The following is a 24,099-nucleotide window of genomic DNA, read 5'->3' on the forward strand; positions in this document are numbered from 1 at the left end:
AAATTCCCGTTAGACACAGGGGATGGATTCTAACTATACACATAATACTTACTAAACTAATATAAATAACTAAACTAAACTAAACGAAATAACTAAACTTTGGGACTGCTGGCTGTCTGTGTGCAAGAGGCTTCCAAATCCGTAACGATATCACACGATATCTCAAAAAGTTGTGGACGGATTCGGATGAAACTTGGTGGACATGTTGGGTTCGTGAGGAGAAATAATTGATTCGATTTTTGTGACGATCCGGATTCGGATCTGGATACGAGAATTATTTATTTCTTAAAGTGATTCTTCACCATTGAGAGATAGGGCCAAAAACGATATAGTACTGGATAGCATGATATTTCAAACATGTATCGGGCTCGATATGTTCTCGTGGATCAGGCATTGCATGGTGGAAGTATGTGCTCTACCGAGTGCCCTTCGAGTTGTGTCAATAAAACCATGCAGATCAGAAAAAAAAATGATCTTTAATGCCGATGTGTGTCTTTCTAGAAATATGGTTACATTAATTTATTTATTTAATTTGGGTTGGTGATACATTTGATTCATCAGTTGAAGGGAAATCCTCAATTTCATAAGATTCCCCCTCGGACCTGTCAGAAGCACTGTCTGGAAAACTTTCAATCACCAGCTCTTGAGGCTCTGGAGTACCCTGTGGTGTGCATGTGTGAGCTGTCGCTGTTTTGGTCGGAGCAGGAGTGCAATGTACTCAATGGACACGGACGAAGGCTCTGAAGTGGTGATGTGGATTTTTTAAACCCACCTTGTTGTGATCGTTGTCCTCCTGAAGGATTCTAACTGGCCGATTGTGGAATCCTATTTGACTTCAGACAGAGTTTAACGTTTGTCCGATTTGATTATAAAATCCTACAAAAACCCTATCGACACTGATAAAACTGATGTCCACACAAGTCCTTCCTTGTGAAACAATTTATTTTCTAATTATACACCATACACTTCTCACCCTTGTACAATGAACTTAAGAATCCCCATTTGATTGCAATATTATTTGGTTCTATTTCATTTATTCTTACTTTAGTTAACAGTTAGACCAACCCGATTCAATTCACTTCTACATTACATCAGAGAGTTTTATTCTAACTTGGTACTTGGTCAGATCCAAGGAGTACAAGCCACTGAGAAACTATACTTCCTCACATGCTTGCACTGAGAACAATGTGCCTTTCAAAACATTTTATACTTTCATGAGAGAGAGGTTGGGGGATATTCACCCAGACTGTAGACGTGTCTTTTAGACAAAAAGCCGCTTCGTACATTTTCTAAGCAAAGGTTCATTTATCAGCTCGGTCACTCTGCTCCAGAACAACACATTTCTTATCATTTAGGGCAAAAGTCTTTTGGCCAGAAATGACAGCCAATTCAATTTGCAGCATAAAAGTTACATTTCTGAAACTCCATTTGTTACAATTTAAAATACATTAATATAAATTTTTCCCCCACAGTGGGAACAACAGGTTTAATTCGGACACGGGCATAACACAGCAGAGCACAGCATCGGAGCATGGGCGGGCCGCATGACTCTGCTTAACTACGCCCCGGTGCACCCATGTATGCATGCAATATCATTAACTACTGATACATCTTATCTCTCCCCCCCCTTTTTTATTTTATTTTTACAAATCAAGATGCTCAGGAGGATTAGACACGAACTGATCTTCTAAGGGCTAGTGGAGGGGTGTCCTTGCTTGTGACTGCTGTGGTCTTCTCAATAAGGGATACAGGGTCGGGAAGGAGTTCAGGTGCATTGATGGGTGAAAAGCTTTCATGAGGAAACACCTCAGGTGGTGTTAATACAGGGGTGGGTGACAAAGGCACTTGAGCTTGTTCAATGTTTGGCTCCCCATGATGTAACATGAGTTGGTTAACATGTTTATGCATGCATCTACCATCACACAACTTCACACGAAACATCATTTCACCAATGTTATCGATAATGATGCCAGGTAACCACTTCTTTCCACATCCGGAGTTCAACACGCATACAGGATTATTGATCTGGAAGTTGCGGTGTACAGATGTTTGATCGTGATTACGTTTCTGTTGATACTTGTTCTTCTCGACCTGGACTTTTACGTCCGGATGTACTAATGATGACTGTGTTGTTAACTCACGACCCATCAGAAGCTTGGCAGGTGAGCGACCGGTGGTTTGATGTGGTCTGGTGCAGTAGTTGAGCAACACACGAGCTGGACGTGATTGAATGGAGCCTTCCTTGACGTGGCTTAGATCATTCTTGATGATCTGAACAGCACGTTCGGCTTGACCATTACTGGCAGGTTTGTAGGGGGGCAGATGTGTAGTGCTTAATGCCATTAATTTTACAAAAGTTCTGAAACTCTGAACTTGTAAATGACAATCCATTATCTGATACAATGGAGTTTGGAATACCATGTTGTGCGAACATGGTACATAGAGCTTCAATTGTTCCAACAAAGGATGAGGATGGCACCAAGAGAGCTTCAATCTATCTGGAGTGGGCATCAACTACGATAAGGAAAAGCTTCTCTTGAAATGGACCAGCATGGTCGATGTGTAATCTATACCATGGTTTTGATGGCCACGACCACATGGCCAATGGAGACTGTGGTGGTGTCTTGGTATGGGCTTGACAAGTGTAACAATGGCGTGCACTGAACTAAATGTCACTATCCAAACATGGGCTCGGTGACTATGCCTGGACTATACTTCATGGTGACTATGCCTGGATGAGCATTGTGGAGTTCACTGATCATTTTCCCGCGGAGTTTCGGCGGAATTATCACTCGGCTACCCCAAAGCAGGCAGTCTGCATCAATAGAGAGCCCATCCTTCTGGATGAGGTACAGTTTTGCCCCTTCCAGTAGTGATGCCCAATTACCTGACATAACACAGTATTTAATTTGTGACAAATCTGGATTGCTATTGGTAGCACAAGCAATCTGCTTAATGGTTACGGGCGTCTCATCGTGAATGGCGTGAGCCATGAGATTAATGATATCGCCAGATTGTGGAGGTTCTGGGAAGCAGCAAGCGATTGAGCGCGTCAGCACAGTACATTTCCTTACCCGGGCGGTAAACCAATGAGGAGTCATAACTGGCAAGGGTCAACGCCCAACATTGTACATGACCTGATGATGTGGGCAGAATGGCTCTGGTTTCTCCTAGGAGACCTAACAAGGGTTTGTAATCAGTCTCAATGGTAATATGTCTTCCAAAGACATATTGGTGCATCTTTAAGGTGCCCCAGACACACGCTAACGCCTCTCGTTCTACTTGAGGATAGCGATGTTCAGCGTCAGATAGGGTTCGTGATGCATACACAACAGGCTGGAGATTACCGGTTCCATTTCTTTGCAACAATGCACACTCAATGTCACATGAAGAGCTATCACAACTGAGAACAAGTTCCTTGGATGGGTCATAATGGACAAGTAACGCCAAGGAGGACAGCATGGTTTTAGTGGACTTGAACGCTCTTGTTTGGGCAGCTTCCTATTTCCAGACAACACCTTTCCTTTGGAGAAGATACAGAGGCTCGATGGTTGTGTTTAGTTGAGGCAGGAAATTACCAAAGTTTGTCAACATACCCAGGAATGCACAAAGTTCTGAAATGTGTTGTGGCATTGATGCATTTGCAATTGCTTCATCTTTGCTCGGAGAGGGTAAAATGACTTGACAGGTGATTTGATGACCCAAGTATTCAACGTCACGTGCCATAAAGGTACACTTCTCACGCCTTCGGCGTAACCCAGCTTGTGACAGCCGATTGAGGACTTTGTTTAGGTTCTCGAGATGTTCATGTTGTCACTTGCCAGACACTAGTATGTCGTCCTGGAATATGAATGTCTTTGGTACAGTTTTCAATGATGCCTCCATCTTGCATTGGAAGATTGGTGCAGCAGAGTGTATACTAAATGGGCATCTGTTGTACATGTAGAGTCCCCGATGAGTGTTGATGCATGTATAGGGTTTGGAATCATCATCCAGTTCCATTTGAGCATCTGCATTGGTCAAGTCAAGCTTGGTGAATGTCTGGCCACCCATCAGAGTGGTGACCAGATCCTCTGCTTTGGGCAAAGGGAAGCCATCCAACTTTGAATAGCAGTTGATCGTCGTTTTGTAGTCCCCACAAATGCGCACTGTTCCATCTGCTTTGAGTATTGGAACGATGGGTGCCGCCCAGTCGGAGTACTCGACTGGTGAGATGACGCCCTCACTGCAGGCGGTCAAGCTCACATTCGATCATTGATCGCATCATGTAGGGCACAGGTCTAGCCTTATGGAACAATGGCTGAGTATCTGCAGAAACATGAATCCTCACTTGGGGCCCTGCAAAGGTGCCAACACCATCACTGAACAGGGCAGGGAACTTGATGAGCACGGCATCGTATCCAGCATCAGAGTTGGAGACTCTGTTTACGTCACTCCAATTAAATCTGATTATTCATTACCAATCTCAGCCTAAGAGGGTTGGTCCTTCTCCATGCACGATCAATCGTGGTCGGACATGACTGCTATTTCCATATCCCACAGTTACGTTGGCTGAGCCAACTACAGGAACCACCTCCTTGGTGTATGTCCTCAAGTCAATAGATACAGGCCGGAGTGCAGAAGCCTTTCTCGGAGAGTAGATGGAGGTGAACTTGTTCTCGCTCAAAATTAATCTGGAAGCGCCGGTATCAACTTCCATCCTCACTGGAACATTATCGATTGTTACATCAATGATAATTGGAGCATCGGAGCTCGTTGTTCGGACGCGGGCACAACATAGCACAGCATTAGAACATGGGTGGGTCCCATGATTCTCTTAACTACACCCAGGTGCACCAATGTATGCATGCATTATCATAAACTACTGAGACATCTCAAGGAGGCTCTTGAAGTTCTTGAGGGACTTCGGGTAATATGTGGGGGGAAGAAGTGGGTGGTTTATCAGATTTGACAATTTGAGGTTCTTTCTTGATTCTATCGGTGTGCTCAGGCAAGATGTCTGAATCCGCTGGAACAGCCACTGTTGGGGTTAGAAGGTCACCATTAGGCAAATTATGGCATTGTAAAGAAGGGGGGGAGGGAGGGAGGGAGGGGCACAAAGGATACGATCAGTTTTTGGCGTCATATTTTTCATTCGAATCTTGATGCAATTCGTCCTCGTTCACACAAGAGGGAAATGGAACAGTTTTGCTTTTAACTTTTTCTGGAGGTGGAATAAGTTTCGTCCATCTCGGGTACAAGCTGAGAGTCGATATTCTCAGGTATACATGATTTGTACCGATTGCTCATCTGGTCAGCCAGAACTGTGTCTGACGCTTCTGACTCTGAAACTACCACCTTTTCCTTATGAGGTGTAGAGTAATTTTGAGGTGTTTTTCCTCTTTCTTAACGAGGAAACGAGTGTAAAATCATCCCAGATGTTCGTGTTATCAGAGGCTTTTGAGTTTGATATGATGTTGTCTGAGGCAGTTACTGGAGTAGTTTCCGTGACGGTAGTGCAGTGGAGGAGAGGCAGTATTGGGGACAGAAATGTTTCAAATGACCGAAATTTCCACAAACAAGCCATTTTTACGCTTCCTTTGATGCGTATACATGTTTACTGATTTGTGACGCAAAATTTAAAAACTACGTTTAGTACTATTTCTGTGTCGGAAGAGAGACCTGAGGAGGGGTGGGAGAGAGAGAGAGAGAGAGGCAGAGAGAGGCAGAGAGAGGCAGAGAGAGATATATACATATATATATATATATATATACATATATATATATATATATATATATATATAATATATATAGGGGTGGGGGGGGGGGGGGGAGCTGGGGGAGAGGAAGAAAGGGTGAAGTGGTGAAGTGGTGAGAGAGACAGAGAAAGAACCGACATAGAGAAGCTTGAGAAGAGGAGATGAGAGATCAAGTTGTAGTACTCTTGCAGTGAGATAAACGAAGGTGCACACCAGGGGAGAAATGTTGGTGAAGTGGTGTTGCATCACTTTTGGGAAGGCGGAGGGGGATTCTCACTTCGAAACAACAATGTCGAGCTGTTTGAAGAAGATATTGGAATAGTGTTTGCATCCACAGACAGTGTGAAGGACAAATGGTGAAAATGCTTGGAAATAACCTCTGGCAACACCTCCTCCTGGTCCTATACAAATCTGACCATGCCAGTGATAAAAGATAGGATGAGGATGCTCAGAGACTGGCTTGCATATCATTGCACTCATCTGCTGCCTTTATGCAAATATATATTTTTTTATTTTTTGGGGCGTGACATAGTGTGGGATGTATGGTGAAGGGACTGTTGAGTATTATTGAATGTTTCCAGTGGCAGCATTAAGAAAAATGAACTGCAGTTTTTGTTTTTGACCTTGTAGTCACAGCAAACATAAAACTGATTGAAGACTTGGACAGTGAAATTGTCATCGTTTTGATGAGTTTCTGCGTGTGGGGTTTGTAGCTTTTTAAAAAAATGCACATTTTGTCTGTACAAGACATAGGACACCAGTCCTGAAGTGTGATGGCTGCTTGTAGTCCCTGCCCGTCTGCCTGAGTGAACTGCCAGATTCGCTGGCGTTGAGGCTGTGTTTTTTTGGGGAATGGACAACGATATGTTTACCTTCATAAGCACATGATCAGAAGAGCCAATTGGGGATAGAGGACGAGCAATATACATTGGCAGGGAAGTTGGTCATCACCAAATCCAAGAGGAAACATTTTCCATTGGGAGAAATACTGGTTGGAAAGTTCACACATTGAGTCAGTCCCATGGAGTCACAGAAGTCCTTTGCTGAAGTGCCATGGCTGGTGAGAGACGTACCAACACCCAGCCAATTAGCATTGTGACAACTGATGTCACCACTTACAGTAAGTCATCGACTTACGACCACGATCGGTTACGACCGACCAGTCGTAAGTCGATTTCGTCGTAAGTCGGCCAACCTTTATTTTTACCTTTATTTATAGTGTATAGGCCGACGCAAAAATTTCCGTATGTATATTATACTGTATAATGATATAATAATCATCTGTAAGTCATATTTTATTTACATTTTCTTTGTTCATTATTGTTATAACCATGGTTATAAAAACCATTTTTATTGTTACTGTATAACGTTTTTACGTCCGTCAGGTTTAAGTCAAACACTGCATACGACAGTACAATTGGTTTAATATTTGCAAAAACATACAAAAATACAAAAAATAGAAAACATTTTACATAAGTTACAAAACGTACTAAATTAAAAAAAATACAAAACATGTTATTGGTCACTCGTGCTTGGTGATAAATTGGTTTTCCGAGTGATAAATTAAGAAAGGCTTCAGCTTAAAACCCGCGATGTTCCCACCAAGCAGCAACGTCAGCCTATCCTGAAATGCTTTAAATCTAGGCATGCTTTTGGCTTCTTTATGGATGTAAGTGCGTGTTGGCATCCGTTTCCAAAATAATCCCGTCTCATCCACATTGAAAATCTGCTCTGCTTGATACCCCTCTTGCGTAATCATTTCATCCAGACTTTCAACAAACTTATGAGCTCCTTCCTCATCTGCACTCGCTGCTTCTCCAGTCACTCGAACATTATGAATTTGGAATTTTTCTTGAATCTTTTGAACCAGCCAGTATTTGCTACAAATTCTTGACTGTAGTCTTCTCCGGCGCTCTTTCAAAGTCTGAAATAGACTTCTAGCCTTCGTCTGCACAGTAAAAAGGCTTAAAAGTATCCGTTTTTGGATCTCATCTTCCATCCAAACATGCAGCAATTTCTCCATTTCGTGGATGGGCCCGGTCCGTTGCGTCGTTATAACTGTCGATCGCATGCATGTAGAACCTTTCACAGCTTCACGAATCCTTTCTTTATCTTTCAAAATCGTCGACACAGTAAAATGTGATAACTTAAGATCATGTGCGATCGCATTCACTTTCTTTCCTCCTTCGTACTGTTTGATCACCTGCATTTTCGTGGCGATATCAATGGCCTTTCTTTCCTTCTTGGCAGGTTGAGGAGTAGACAAAGATAATTTCAACACTCGCGCTGCCAGACGCGGAGCAGTCGTGGCCAGACATACAGTACATATCGCGGTCGCGGGCATGGTCGTAAAGTCGATCAGTCGTAAGTCGCATAGGTCGTGAGTCGACGACTTACTGTATGAGGAAGAGAGTTGTGATGAGCGGTTAAAAGTTTGGACATTTTGTCTGAGAGATGTATATGGAGGAGGAAAGCTGTTGGGGGGGACGGTTCAACACACAGACAAATATGAGTTTGAAGCGGAGGGGAAGTCGCAGTTAGAAGTACTCCTGGGGTGTAAAAGCAGTACATGAAGAGTGAGAAATGGAGTTTTTGATGTGCAGTGTAACTCTGCCACCAGGAGTGGATTCGGATTGATCCAATCGGAGCAGACATTAGCCAGAGAGAGACACCAAGTAGGAGTCGGGGGCATCCAGTGGGAGGAAGGATTCTATTAAACAGATGCCTGGTTTATAGGCAGCTGCCTGGATTGAGAGATCTGTCAGGTTGGGGGAGAATAGGATTTCCAATTTTTTTTGAAATGAGGAGAGGAAATAGGATAGGATAAAGTTGAGGAATTGGAATACCCCCAGGACTAATTTTCAAAAGTAAACTTTCTATCTGATTAATGCCTTGACAATGCAAAACGAATAGCACAAAACAATGAACAAATTAACATGAAATATTGCAAGGGGACGAGCCAGCAACGTATTGACGAATGACACACAAAAACAGGACGAGTTTGGTTCGGAAAACTCAGCTTTAGTGAGGTGGAAACGAGCAGCTGCAGATTTCACCGTCCACGTGGAGAATCCCCAAACATACATATACTCCTGAGCAGCAAACCTCCAAGCACTGTATGCTTGTGCAGACACCATGAAAACCTCATCAGAGCAGTCAACACTCTCCACCGGGCAATTCCTCTGTGAGCCTGCATCCAAGGAATGTTGGCTAAATCGATGCGGAGCATGCAGAAATGGCCAAGGATTTACTTCCAAGTACCAGGATGTTTTCCATGAAACGAGCAGTGCATTCTGGCATGTGTGGAAGAAACATGATGGTCATCGTAAGTTGTGCAGTGTGCTGGAGAAGGGTACCACAGGTGATCTGATGGAACATGTCATCTCTATTCTTCCTCAGTTCCTGCAACACTGTTGCATCAAGAGCAAACTGCATCATACAAGACAGAAAGAGAAGCCATCGTCATTGAGACCGATGCTTTTGATGCTTCCATAGCTCTGAATCAAGTGGACTTTTCAGAGAAATATACCTGTGTTGCACAAAGCGAAATTCAAAGTGCTCACTGGAGGCAAAACCAGGTAAGCCTGTTCACAGCAGTCCTCTGGTGTTATGGTTCCATTCACTCCCAGGTCATTGCCTCTGACGATCTAGTACACACCAAAGAAACTGTTATTGCTTATGTGGACAAGCTGTGAGTATTTGCCAGAAAATGTTAAAACTGTCCATTTGGTCTCATGGCCCAGGCTCTTAGTTTAAGAACCGGTTTGTTATTGCGTTGCTTCCAGTACTAGAGAGGAAGCACAACATAACCATAACCATCTGCTGGAATGTCTTTGCAACTTCCCATGGTAAGGGTCCAGTTGATGGAATCGGTGGATCTCTGAAGCGCCATGTGTCGGAGAGAGTCAACAAAAGGAAAAATCTTGTAGACAATGTTGAGATGTTTGGAGCAGCTGCTCAGTACATGCCCACTGTCAAAGTACGTATTTCTGATGACATCTGCTGATATTGAGGGCAGTAATGGCAACCTCGGACTGGTACAGATTTTTCTCTCAAACACCTTATGTTCAAGGGATCAGCAGAATAGTGATCAATGAAAAGCGAAAAACATTTCTCCTCGCAATGGAATCCAATGAGGATGCTCATGCTGTGAGTGCTGAAAATGATTTTGATGATGATACAGTGGGAAGTGATGACATTGAAGTGAATGCCGATGATGGCATGGATGGAGATGAATGAATGCATGCATGTCGAGGTGATGGATTGGGTAATGGTAGAGGGTGACCAGGTTGCCTGCCCAGGTGAGCAAAAGAAGGAAATTAATTCCAATTGTCAGTTATGATACCTGCAGGAAATCGATGGAAGTGGCCCAATCCAAGAGATACCGTCTTTTACCAAAGATCCCAGATAATTAAGAGACTCAGCGAGCCTGTCCCAATAAACAGCCGTCTCGCTTCAAGTTTGTAAAACCTCAACCCAATGATTGTTAAATTCACACGGGATACATCGTGTACATGATTCACCTTACGATTTTAAAGTTTTATCCTGTGTTAGAAAGTGCAAAGAGGAAGTAATGTGAGTGACGTCACGTGAGTGACCGTACCTTACTCTCATTATATATGCCTCTCCTACCCAAAATATGTGATGGTTTCAATAAAAGTTTTTGTTGTTTTACTGTGACTCGTTTGCCAACAAAAATAATGATGCTTCTGTGGCGTGAACTACAGTTGGAGGAGACTTCTACAGCAAAGTTGCACAAAAAATTTTCCACGTCTTTTTTTTTATTTTTATTTTGTAACGTGAGTGACGACCAATAAAATGCATGTTTCATCAACTTGAAAGAACAGATTGAAATTTTCTTTGCGTTATTGAGCAGACTTTACCCCCAAGTTATTGTATGATTGCTTTGATTCAGATCGATCAATTCCTTCCTAAGTTGTGTGAGGTCAAAGAAGTCTTACATCCCCTAAATGTAATGTGAGTGACGGTGCAATGATCCAAATCACCTTGTTGGCACTTTCAAAACCATCCCGTTTATCAGTACTCGGAACAAGATATTACGGGATTTTACGTCATTGCGACAAATCGAATTTGCCGCTCACAGATCCCGCCCACGTCATTTTTTTTTCTCAACATCGTGGGGTAAGGTGTTCTATGAACTCTCGATAGTTGTTTGTGTTTTCTACTTCCGTTGGTTGATATTTTGAAGGAGCTGTTCGCTCTTCGTCCAAATAAGGATGTTGTCAGTTGCATGAGGATTTGTAATTTTTGTAGGGCTCCTCAAATTTTGTTAAAATTTTGTATTTTGATCAGAGAGGTCATTGTGCTTTAGGTGGGTTTTACAGCCTGGTGTTGGCCTAGTGGTTAGGGTGGCTGACTTGTGATCCTAGGGTCCTGAGTTCGAGCCCCGTTTACCACTGAATTAATACCAGGTGGGGTTGACTCAGCCTGTCATCCTTCTGAAGTCGGCAAAATGAGTACCAGTGTACTGGTAATTGGGACACTGCATCAGCGGCATAGCCGCATCCTGAGCCATTGATGCAACCAGTAGCCATAAGGCTGCACTCGAAAGAACGAAAGGTGGGTTTTTTGTTTTGTTGTGCAAAAAAAAAAAAAAAAAGTACGCAGTGGTACCTGAGGTTATTGGTGAGATGGGGTGGAAGTTGTGATCGGATTAAGCAAACAACCTTATCGTGGATAGTACCAAGATTCCTTGGTGGTGTTTGGATGGTTCCTCAGGTGAGTGGTGAATATTTCATCACACTCTTCACCTGAGCCTCATAGTTGGTGGAGAGGTGCTGAAGTGACTACTCATCATAGTACCCAGTGTCTGTCGTGTTCTTCTAATTACAGTGTTGGTGTTGTTGGCCCAGTTTAGCTTTGAATTGATAACCTTTTCAGAATGATGAGTACCATTGGAAGTCAGGGTTCTTTAAAAAAAAAAAAATCTTTCTTGTTGAAGAGTAATTATTGCTTGGCATGAATGTCGTCCACTCCTCTTGTCAGTCCATTTCTAGATTGTGTTAACACCTTACTCGAGCAGACATGTGCTGCTTTATTTTCAGAACCGTTCTGAATGGTGTGAACAATGTTGAGATAATGGGCGAAAAGCTTGAATCGTGATTTTGTGAATATGGTGAAAGCATTGATGGAGAAATTAAAAATGTTTTGAGTCATGGATGTTGACTTGAGGAAATCGTGCAGCGAAGTGCCCGGTGATAGGGTGATTGCACACCCCAACAACCCCAACTCCCCCAAAACCCAAATAGTCACATGCATTAAGTACAACCACCGATGTCTGAAGGACGAGGCCTGCTTCTTTCTCAGCACCAGACACGTCAGTTGCCTCGTGTTATTTTTCTGCCTCCTCAAATCTTGGTCTCAGAACATACAGTAGGCGTGCGCATATATGGTAACGTCAATTTCTCACTCTTCTCGACGTGAAGTTACTTGTGCTGCACCAGCTGTTTTCATATAGGTTCCTTGTTGATGCTCTCGTTTTGTTTCGTGCGAAGGTAGAAAATTAAAAGACCCCCTCCAAATTAGCTTTTTGCCAAATTTGTAACGATGATAACTTAGTCGGATTCAACGGTTCTTAATAATCTACGATTTACAGTTTAAGCCACTGTTTTATTGCTTTGCACTGCAAAGGAAGGACGAGTTTGTACCTGGGATTGTTGTTGCTGCAGTCAAGCAAGTCAGGGTATTCGAGCATTGGGTGAAAACTGTACTTCCATTGCAAAGTCTCCCTCGAGAAACACGTCACAAAAAACAAGGTGTTTTGATTGTTCGATGTCCAACCAGAAGTCTGAAAGGGTATCACAAAGCAACGCACCGACACGACTTGACAATGTACAAAACAAATGGTGACTAGTGCTTCATTCTGCTCTGTCCTCTCTCTCTCTCTCTCTCTCTCTCTCTCCAATCTCTCTCTCAATCTCTCTCTCTCTCTCTCTCTCTCTCTCTCTCTCTCTCTCTCTCTCTCTCTCTCTCTCTCTCTCTCTCTCTGTCTCTCTCTCTCTCTCTCTCTCTCTCTCTCTGTCTCTCTCTCTCTCTCTCTCTCTCTCTCTCTCTCTCTCTCTCTCTCTCTCTCTCTCTCTCGCTCTCTCGCTCTCTCGCTCTCTCGCTCTCTCGCTCTCTCGCTCTCTCGCTCTCTCGCTCTCTCGCTCTCTCGCTCTCTCGCTCTCTCGCTCTCTCGCTCTCTCGCTCTCTCGCTCTCTCTGCTTTGCCACTTGTACGCTACGCTCATGAACATTCTCGAAAGCCCCTCTCCCTCAAAATCACTCATAAATATGAGATGGTTCTTCAGTATGTCCAGCTGTTTCCATCAACTTCTTGTTCCCGTGAGATGCCTCCGTATCCCGAAGCAGCCCCCAATGCTCTCGATCTTTCGACAAGATGTAAAGTCTAACTTTAACGTGAGCACTTGCCACCTTTTTGTCCTACTCTACATTTACAATCATTGTCTCGTTTCAACACGTGTTACAAAGTCGTATTTAATAATACCGTAATCAATTAACTCCACACACGAGAGAGTTCATAGAACACGACACCCCACGTAGTGTTTACTGCAATTGTACTCCAATTTCAACAAAATAATGCATTTAACGATCGTTTTAAAAAATCTGAAATTTAGTGCTGTTGAAGTAGTCCAGAAAGGTCCCGTACACCATCCTCATACACCACCCCCATTGAACCTTTATTTAAATTGAAGTACTGCACTGAAAAACTGGAGATTCGTAGAAGTGTTATGATGGATGATTTGAGCACTACAGTCTTCAAGTATATGATTAAATTTTGATAAAATACAGATTGTAGAAGTTGAATAAATAAATAAATTCTGTCGAAGTACTGATATGTGTTTAGTTACCAAGCAGCTAGCTAGCGCTTGCCAAACCAGCCATTCCGTATTAACGGTTTTGAATGGAGTGCTTGCTTGAGTGCTTAAGCCACATTTCCAAGCTGGCCTCCAAAGCCAGTAGCCGACTGGGCATCCTCCGTCGTGCAAAGTCCTTCCTTGGCATACTGCTCTCCCCTCTCGGCTGGTTCTCCCGCCTCTCAACTTTCTCGACTTCACGCTGTGGAAACCAAGGCATTTAGGATCATTGGTATCCCTGCGATGTGGCTGAGTCTTTGGGTCTCACTCACCGCAGGCAGGTCAGTGGTCTTTCTGTCTTCGACCATCTCCTCTCCGGTCTCACCCGCCCTGCTTTGTCTGAGATGTTCATCCATCCATCCATCCATCCATTGGGACCATACTTTGTGCAGAGCATTGGTGCTGCCTAAGCAGTCTCTGGCTATTGAGCACAATCCTGGACGGGTCGCCACTGACACAGCATATCAGCATGCTGGCACTCATTTTGCCGACCTTGGAAGGATGACAGGCAGAGTCAACCCCACCTGGTATTACATCAACAGCCGAGTGGGATTTTAACTCAGGATCCGAGGTTCCCAAGCCCACCACACTAACCATCAAGCCAACACCAGGCATGTCTGTGATATGTTACCCCCCCCCTTCTCATATTTCCACAGGGCACTCAAAGTCCACCAGCAACCCCCTTCTGACAAAACTACCAAAATCAATTAAGAATCACTGCTCACCTTCACTCTTTCATTCCTCTTTTTTCCCGCCTTTGCAACATACTCCCACACTCTCTTCAATCCCACTCTTCCCTCCAGGTCTTCAAAACAGCTGTTCACCACCATCTCTTATCTTCCCCCATCCAAAACCACGATCTTTTCTACCCCCGTTAATCCACGCCAAACCCACCTCCTTCATATTCCCTGCTTTCCTTCCTGAAAGTCCCAGTAGTGTCCATCTTGTTTACCCCGTGTACCCCGCCCCATCTCTCTCCCTTCCACAGATCTCCTCATGTCTCTGTTCCCCACTGTTTTGTCCTTCTCTCTCCCACCCCTCTTATCTCCTGTTCCCTTTGTTGTACGTTCTGTTGTGTTAACTCTCATCCGAGCCTCGACAGGGTATCCAAAAAAAAAAAAATAAAGCAACTTGGCGAGCGCTCTGCAGGAAACTTGATAAGTGAACGCACCTCTGCAAAACCGGAGGTTCTTGGAAGTATGATGAAGGCGATTTGTGTTCTTCAGTGTTCAAATATATAATTCAATTTAAATATAGGTTTTAAGAGGTTTAAAGGCATATCGATAAATAAATTCCGGTTTCTACCGCCATTTTATCCTGCCTCGATCGCATCACCCTATTTAACATTACATTAGTTATTTGTGCCTGTTGCATGAGTCCATTATTGATGCCCTTAAAAACAGGAAGTTTTCTGTTTGGAATAATGTTCAATTTGGTTTGAACGCCAGGCATATACAGACAGAGTTAAAAAAAAAAACCACAGAGAAACAAAAAATTTCATTCCTCTGCAGTCGGGATGAATCTTAAGCCAAGGTACATGAAAACAACTGACTTGTCATCTTATTCATGCTCAAAATATAACTTCGCATTTACATACGTTGTTCCTCGATCACAAACTGACGATCATAAACTGATAACACGGACCGACGGACGAACGGACGGGCATGAGCCAATTGCTTATCCCCGCTTTTCTCTTCTCTTGCATGGGGGTAAAAATCTTAGTTATACCAAGTTTAATAATGCACGGAACACAATACACCATTTGTAAAGCAATTGTGACAGAGTACCTTCGCCAATTGAAAAACAAGCATGTATTGTGGCATTCTGAATTTTATTGCAGACCAAACACCCACACCAACGCGCTTCCTGAAGAGCTGCGAAGAAGTGGGACTCTTCAATGAGCTGGACAGCCCCCTGGAGCAGGATATGAAGAAGCTGAAGGATGATGAAGGAAAAGTATGTTGAAATTAGTGTTGTTAGATTTTTTAATTTCTTTTATTTATTCCGCAACCATATTTTGCTTGCTGATTTTATTTAATTAATTAATTAATTTATTTGATTTGACCTGAATTTATTGGCAAATGCTGTTTGTTTTTACGTTAGTAGGACTTCACAAATTGATGATGTTGCAAAATGTAAAAATGGGTTTCACAAATATTTTTCAGGTAACCTGTTTTGATTTGTGTAACTCTTTCTTTCAAAAAGAAAAATGAGAGAATTGTGAGTAAATTAATTTCTTTGTGTAAATTGTGAGTAAATTAATTGTGTAAAACTGGGCAGTTCTATTATCTTCGTTGAAATCGACAAATATACCTTTCATACCTTTTTAATGACCAGGTCTCGCACATTATAAAATTTCGTTGTACCTGATCCAATCAATTTATGAATCCTGTCAGTGGACTGAATGTTAATAAATGATTAATTAATTACTCATTCTCTCAGTCAACGAAGTTTTGTAAGTCTGTAATTGTCGTACTTGATGAACAAATGTTTGCTAGACATTCATTTCTGAAACATTTTCAAAGAAACATTCAGTTTTCCCGACATGGCTGCCAAATGGTATCGCACACAAAACGAGTTTGGTCTCGCATAGCAACCACATCTTCGCCCAATCAAACAGCTCCACAGAATATTCAATGTCCCATCGGCAAGTCTCAATCACTGGAAATACAGCAACAACTGACGTCTGAGCACAGATCTTTTAATTTTTAATTTTAACATTTACCATCGGTTTTTTAAATTTTATTTTAAATAAACATAAACACTTCAGATGAGATATTTTCCTTGTGTTGGTGTGTATATATATATTGTCGCGGATTCGCGCCTGCCGGCGTGCGAACGGCCACGTAACTCGAATCGCGGCACGTCGCCCACCGGACAGACAATCCAGTCGTGACCCTCTCGGACTAACGCCGGGAACCAGTCACGGGTGGACCTTTCGGTCTCACCGCGATCGAGCCAATCGGCCCCCGCGTGGGATAGGGTTGCTCGCCAAATTCGACCTACCGAAGTACCCACACGGAGGGTAGACCGGGCGATCGCACCTCACCGCAGGTCGACTTCGGACACGGGCCACTTAAGCGACCCGTCCCGTACTATCGGGATAACCGAGCGGTGTTATCCGTCGGCCTCGACGGTTCGATTAATTATCGGGCGTCTTAGCCCACGACCAACCCTTTACGTGAAGCAAGATGGGGATTCAATGAAAGAAATGACGAAGCGAAGCGGGAAAACAGTTCAATAATAAGCACATTTATTTCGCGATGAACGGAAAGCACACATATACAATTCCACCAAAAGCACATGGAAAAGAAGAAGACAAAAAGCAAATGCGACAATGCAGATCTAATACCGATTACGCGAGCACACGGCAACACTTATACAATTTTACTTCACAGACGGCGCCGACAACACATATTCCCAAAGCAAAAGAAAAGAGAACCACCCTCCAGGATGAGGGGGTAGGCGGGCCTGGGGCCGAGACCGTGTCGGGCCTACCCGTCTGATGATGAGACGCGGAGCGGCGGTGGTGCCTCAACTCCACGGGCCTCGCGGACAGTGTCTGGTAGGGGGTGGGAAGGGGGCCCCCTTTTGTCGCACTATCTCAGCGCGGGGGGAAACAGGAGGGGGTTGCTGATGCTCGGGGAAAGGAGGATTTCACAAACTCTTGGGTCCCGCGACGAGCGTCTCCACCACGACCTCGGTCGCGCCACCGGCCTTTCTCTCCGCAGTTCCCCGAATCCGACGCGAGCACCCCCTCGTCCGCCTTCGCCGCCGCCGCCTCTCCACAGCTCCGTCCTCTTCACTCCGACTCCGCGAACTCCCAACTGCACTGAACTGCTAACTGCGAACTGCGAACTGCTCTCTTCTCCACTTCCAACTCCGAACTCTTCCTCCTGCGAACTGAACTTTTCTGACGAACGCAGTCGTTTTTATAAGCCCCGTGGCTTCGCTCTTTCCTCTTTGACCCTCTGCCTCCGACCTTTCACCTCGCTCCCCATTGGCCCGAGGAAAAGTGGGCGTGAATGCTTTTTGATCCATGTATTTGCATATAGCGACCGCCCTCCAACGCCCTGGAGGCGGGGCCAAATCGCCCTTCGCTCACCGATTGGACGGAACAAAAGTGGGCGTGAGTCGTTTTTGATCCGTTTTTCTGCGGAAAGTCCGCGATGCTTTTGAACACGCTGCTCGGTGCGCGCTCTACACGAGTCCAGCATCGGTGCCCACGAGTGGCGCGAGATGACGGTGATGCGATGGTGGCGAGTTGTGACGGTAAAGGTCGTGGCGGTTGTGGTGAAGCGGCGTTGTGGTTGTTGTTGTGATGGCTGTTGAGACGTGGTTGGTGGTGGTAATAATTGCGGTTGGTTCAAAATAAAGATAGTAAAAGAAAAACGGCTATCCTGAAGAGTCGCAGCCCTCATGAATGACATTTATTCCCTCTAGACAACGGGTTTGGGCCTAACGACACATATACTTACAGAGATATCTCACCTAAGGGACCTGAATGGTGGTTTGCGAATTTGGTCAACCACAACACTACCCCCTCCCCTTTTTTACAGACTCGTCCCGAGTCGTCAAATTTTCGTGTGCCATCATGTGTAGTTTTCCCCTAGTACATTTTACCTACGGATCCCTGAGTGCGACATTCATGGTATTCGTGTCCCCAAAATAAATAACCTAAGGGCTGAGTAACTACCTAAACAAACTCACTCACACGGACGACTTAAATAAAATTGCCGGCGCTAAGACAAACATGCCGGGGGCGCACTCATATGTACAGTACATCTTAACCTTAACTTACAAATTTTACACTAAACCATGGCCCAGGATCACTGAACTCTGCAAAAAGAAAAGCAGTTAGCAGGGAGCCAGGCTGCTCGCATGCAGTCTCTGGCTCAAAACAATGCAGGTGACAGGGAACGTGGCTGGCTGCTCACACGCAGTCCAAGGCCTTCCCTTTTGAACTGAACGCAGTGAACCACAACGGTGCATGGGCTGCACAAACGTAGTCTCCGTGCCAGCTCAAGTGGCACACGCAATGAACACAACGAATGGATAGATGAATGGTTTGAACTGAACGCAGTGAACCACAACGGTGCATGGGCTGCACAAATGCAGTCTCCGTGCCAGCTCAAGTGGCACACGCAATGAACACTACAAATGGATGGGTGAATGGATGGACGCAAACACGGTGCACGGGCCGCCACTGCAGGCCCGTGTTGTAGCTGCCAACAGGGCAGTTCTTGCAGCTTGCAAACTGTTGCTTTTACGATCCTGGCACACATGGCAATGAACAGGGGGTCAAAGCAAAAATTGAACGGGGCTGGTGAACAGGGGCAGTGGGCATGGCATGGCAAAGGCAGCAGGCAAACACAGCCCGCAGAAGAAGGCCGCTGCAGGCAAACACAGCCGGCAGATGAACACAGCCGGCACGGGCCTTGAAAAAAAACAGCTGCAGATGATCCGGCCGGCACAGGCCTTGCAGCACCGCAGCTGCCGATGAAGTTGGCCGGCCTCTGCCTTGCAGCAAAACACGGCCAGCCGATGAAGTTGGCCAGCCTTTGCCGTTCAGTGGAGGTTGGTGGAGGGAGTGCGGTGGTGCTGGCCACTCGGAAGGCGGGCTCGGACCTACCTACCTGTCTCCCTCCCACCTATCGCCTTTGCCTGTCACTGTACATACCCACTCCCTTAATTTGTCAAACCCCAATTTAGCCCCAACTTATTTATTTTATTTTATTTTATTATGTTTACTTCCCCACTATAAATCGTCCCCTAACCCCCTTTACTGTCCTTTTTCGGCTAACCTATCGTCCCCTAGCCTACTCCCAACCCCTACGTTCCCTTGCCGGAGGGGAATGAGGGAGAGCTAGCGTCCTGCGTCGAGGCCCAACTCAAGCCTCAAGATGGCCTCCCCAGACTTCAGCGATCTTTAACCCAAAGTGGGTCCAGCGGCCCACAACGAGAGCGAAGGGATGGATGGTACGGAGGGGTACACTTCTTAATCTACCCTATCCATTTACCTTTAAACTACCCCGGGGCTTTCAACAAGCGCCTCTCTCTTAAGCTATTGGTTCTCACAACCCAGATTCCCATCACCTGTGTTGGTGTACTCGCAATTTCGGGCCTCACCCCCCAATTTTCTTCCCGTGCCCTCACACGGTCTCATGGCTGGGAAGCGTGGCTCCCCTTGTAAGGCACGACCCTCTGCCGATCCTCCGACAATGGCACCCCCGGGCACTACACTGCCTCCGAGCCTACCAGCTCCCTAAACACCCGGGAGTGCCCTCCATGGCAACTCCCCTGAAACGCTCACGTGGCAGGCTGGCCTCCCGGGCCCCTTTCCGAGGGTCACCCGTGTCCACAACACTGCCCACGTGGCTAATGGCGCCCAGGCACCCGTGCCCACTACGCTATCCCGGCCCCCCATGGGCCCTTGGCCTACCGCAGCCGACTAGCCCAGTGCCCAGAGTACCCACTCAGCGATACTCACCGTTCGTAGCCACGCTCCCAGCCCGTCAACAGGGCTCCTGCACCCATCCAAATGGGTATCGAGCCTACATTCACACCAACAGCAAAACGACCTCCATTTTGTCAATTTAACTAACCCAGCTAACTCACTTTACACTGACTCCGGGGTCCCTTGGGTGGGAATCACTCCTCTCCCCAATCACTCATCGCACCATGCATTCCCCATTCACTCCATTCACACAGACCCGCTGGCCTCACTCACCCACCAAGCACATGTTTCCACTTCACACTTCACAACTCTTCAACTCACACATCGCTGAACCCTGCCATCCTGCTCACTACATCCCCTAACTACTTCGTGCTCCCACGTCGTCCCTTACACTATAGCACGTTCCATTTTACACGACGTAGCTAAGCTACGTCCCCACTACACATCCAAAGTCTGTCTCTGTCCTCAAAATAATTTTTCCAACCTAAATCTCAACTTAAACCCTCGACCTAATCCATTCCACGGGCTCCATGAGGACTTACCCCTGCCCCATGAAGCCGGTCTCGCTATGCTAACCCTTTCCCCTAACTCGTGTCATCCTGTGCCCGGGCAGGGGGGTCTTCCACCCCATGCCCGGGAATCCTGTTCACCCGAAAGCGAGGCTTGCTTTTTTTTTTTTTTAAATTGCACAGCACCAGCACGGCAACTCGCAACCTGCGCACTAGCGCGGCAATTCACAGCTGCACACATGTGGCGTGACGTCATGGCAGCTGTTCTCGTCCCTCGTCCCTCTTGGACGGTACCATCCGGCAGGGATTCACCCTCCTGCCGGATTCCAACCATACACGCAGCCATGACGTCACCCGGCGCATAAAAAAACCACAAGCCCCGCATCTCGAGGGGTCCCCACGCGAACACATGTGCTCTGCCTGTTGGAGCTTAACACACACGCCCGCGTGGAGAACCCATCCGGTCCAAATCCGAAATCCTGCCTAAACTTTGTCCGTCGCCGGATCGGCAACATTCACCGCGCTCGTTTCCGGACCGGGCTTCACTCCCGCAAGCGAGCACGTGGCGGCCTCGTGCGTTGCACAGCACGGACCTCGCGCTCGCCTCTGGGTGAACCTGGCGCGGTTTCAAAACAGCTACGACCGCTACTCTGCCCTCGTCCCTCTGTCGCCGTTGTCGTCGCCATTCCACCCACGCACACATGCATGTTATGACGCTCAGACTGCATTCCATTAAACTCACATTCACACCGGGAGACGCGGCTGCATGCTCACGCATGCCGACCGACATCTCCCTTACACATGCTGTCTCCCTCACACTCGGCCGCCCACTCACTCGCGCCATCGATCCCCTTGCACACGTGGCCCCACTCACTCGCGGCCTTTCACTCACTCCCGTGGTTTGTTCCACGCACGGCGTGCTGGGAGGCACGCCCTTCGGCACACTTGCCACCACACCACTCACACACGGGGTCGCACTCCTACTCGGGGGCGCACTCACACCTTGCACCACACACACCGGGACAACACTCGTAACCACACACACCGGGACATTCACGCTGGGGACTCGCGCTACCACAAGGGGTTCGGGGGTCTCTATACCCCCCAAGCTCGGCATGCACCCGTTCGCAGCACTCATCCCCTCGAACTCGCTCGACACGACCGAACTCACCTGGTCGTGAGTCGCCTCAAGGTGGCAGACTCCCTCCCCTCGTTCCTGTAGGAGGCCATCCAGCCGCTCGCACCGGGTCACAAAACAGTCCGCCAGCTCTCCCTCATGGTCCTCCACTACCTCTGTGTGTGTGCGCTTGTCTTCAATCCCGTCCAATTCACCCTCTATCTCCCGTGTCTCTATACATTTTATTCTTTCCTCGTCACCTCGTGTCTCGTCTCACACGTTTCGGTCTCCGTCACCCCGATTAGTTTTTCCCCTTGCGTCACCGTCACAGTTTCCGTCACCTCCACGCTTCTTGCCCAACACGTCCCCTGAATTATTTTTTTTTTGTTCCCGCCTTCAGCGCGGGCCTGACAGCCGTTGCACTCCCCCTCAGCTCGTTCGTTCCAGCACGTGGCGTCGCCATTTTGAGCTCCACTGCTCGTGTTTCGCTCCTCGCCATTGCCATTATGCCTGCCTGCAGGCCATGGTCTATTCGCTGCATCTCACCCCGCAGTGTTTGCGTATTCGCTTCCATGTCATCCATTTTATTATTTATTCCCGCCAGCATGGCGAATAGCTGGGCCATGTCAGGTGCGCTTGAGTGAGCCGTTTCGGCAGGGATTGGGGGAGGGTTTCGGAAGAGGGGAGGGGAGGTGTCATACACCGCGGCCGCTGCCGCGCCCATCTCGGGCTCTGGGTTCGATTGGGGGGAAAATTGTTCCTGCTCATTCAGCATTTCCTGCTCGGGGCTTTCGTCCTGGACCATGGATTCTACATTCAAACACATACACATTTCTAATACCCCCGGCACCCGCTCGCCTTGAGACTCCATCTTATTTCTCATAAGGGGTTAATTTAAATTGCTCGTAATTTGGAGGGAACGGGGGGGGGGGGGGTCGCCTCGAACACCCCTGCTCCGTTCCCCGTGAATTTAGTTGGAGACGGGAGAATTTGTTTCCCACTCCCGGACACCAATGTCGCGAGGAGGGGGATGGGTTCGTGTCCCACGACCTGACACCAGTGTTGCGAATTCGCGCCCGCCGGCGTGCGAACGGCCGCGTCACTCGAATCGCGACCGCGTCGCCCACCGGACGGACAATTCAGTCATGACCCTCTCGGAACAACGCGGGGAGCTAGTCACGGGTGGGGGTTTAACCCCACCACGACCGTGCCAATTGCCCACCCGCGCAGGATAGGGTTGTTCGCCAAACTCGACCTACCTAAGTACCCACGCGGATGGTAAACCGGGCGATCGTACCTCGCCGCAGGTCGACTCTGGACACGAACCGCTTAAGCGGTCCGTTTCGTGCTACAGTGATAACTGAGCGGTGTTATCGTCGGCCTCGACGGTTCATATTAATTACCGGGCGTATTAAGCCCACTACGAACCCTTTACGTGAAGCAGGATGGAGGGTCAATAAAGAAAAGACGAAGCGAAACGGGAAAACGGTTCACACAAAGCACATTTATTACGCGACAGACGGAAAGCACACATATACAGCCAAACAGTCAAAATGCACATATAGCAATCAAAACAAAAGCAATGACGACGCAGAGTTACTACCGACTACGCGCACACACGGCAACACTTATACAGTTCTACATTACAGACGGCGCCAACACACATTTACTCAAAAGCAAAGGAAAGAAGCCACCCTCATAGACAAGGGGGCAGACGGGCCTGTAGGCCAATATGCACGCGTGACCTGAAGGAGCGGCCAGGCCCGCGAGACCGGGGGATCCTACCCGTGTCCTCGTGACGTGTTGGTGGACGAGCCGCAGATGTGGCCGCGTGGCTGTGCCCTGACTCCGTGCTCCTTGGCGGGTTTCGTTAGCACGACGTTTGGAGTGGGGTGGGAACGGGGCCCCCTTGCTGCACTATCTCAGTTCGGGGGAAAGGGGTAATTGTTGATGCCCTGGGGGAGGGAGAATGGCTGGCTGGCTTGGGTCCCGCGACGAGCGATCCCACACCGCGACCTTGTGGCCGACCGCCGTCCTTCTCGCCTCGGACCCGAGCTCCTTGCCTCTTCCCGCAACTCTTCTCAGCCGACTCCAGAACCCAACTCGATGACACACCGATGACTTCGCCACCCGACTCGACTCTCTGCCACACCGATGACTCGACTCGCTCTTTCTGCCACACCAATCACTTCGCCACCCGACTCAACTGACTTTCCAACCAAAACTCGACTCACTCTTTCTGCCCTGATTCGCCTTGTGCTCGCCGTTTTATAGGCTGACAGGAGCAGCTAATATGCAAATATCCGGATCAGGATGACCTCGGGGGCGGAGCCACGCTCCCCGATTGGTCTGAGGAAAGGGGGCGTGAATCTCCCCTGATCCGAGAATTTGCATATATCGAT

The 24,099-nt window shown here is 47.1% G+C and overlaps 1 protein-coding gene across 9 annotated transcripts in view; it reads left to right on the forward strand.

Annotated features, from left to right (window-relative positions):
• LOC147014905 (cyclic AMP-dependent transcription factor ATF-7-like) overlaps positions 1 to 24,099 on the forward strand; it is a 176,518-nt gene that overhangs the window by 40,885 nt on the left and 111,534 nt on the right. For 7 of the 9 annotated variants that reach the window (XM_085853348.1, XM_085853349.1, XM_085853350.1 and 4 more), the window contains exon 4: positions 15,455 to 15,570. In XM_085853348.1, the coding sequence (XP_085709474.1) occupies positions 15,455 to 15,570 (116 nt within the window). Of the gene's footprint in view, positions 1 to 2,151; positions 2,307 to 15,454; positions 15,571 to 24,099 lie in introns of all 9 variants that reach the window. The other 2 variants (XM_085853352.1, XM_085853353.1) reach the window with 1 other exon arrangement.

The sequence above is a fragment of the Eptatretus burgeri genome, chromosome 13 (genome assembly GCF_056783735.1).
Source record: "Eptatretus burgeri isolate ZD-2024b chromosome 13, Ebu_testis_v1, whole genome shotgun sequence".
Classification (NCBI taxonomy): Eukaryota; Metazoa; Chordata; class Myxini; order Myxiniformes; family Myxinidae; genus Eptatretus; species Eptatretus burgeri.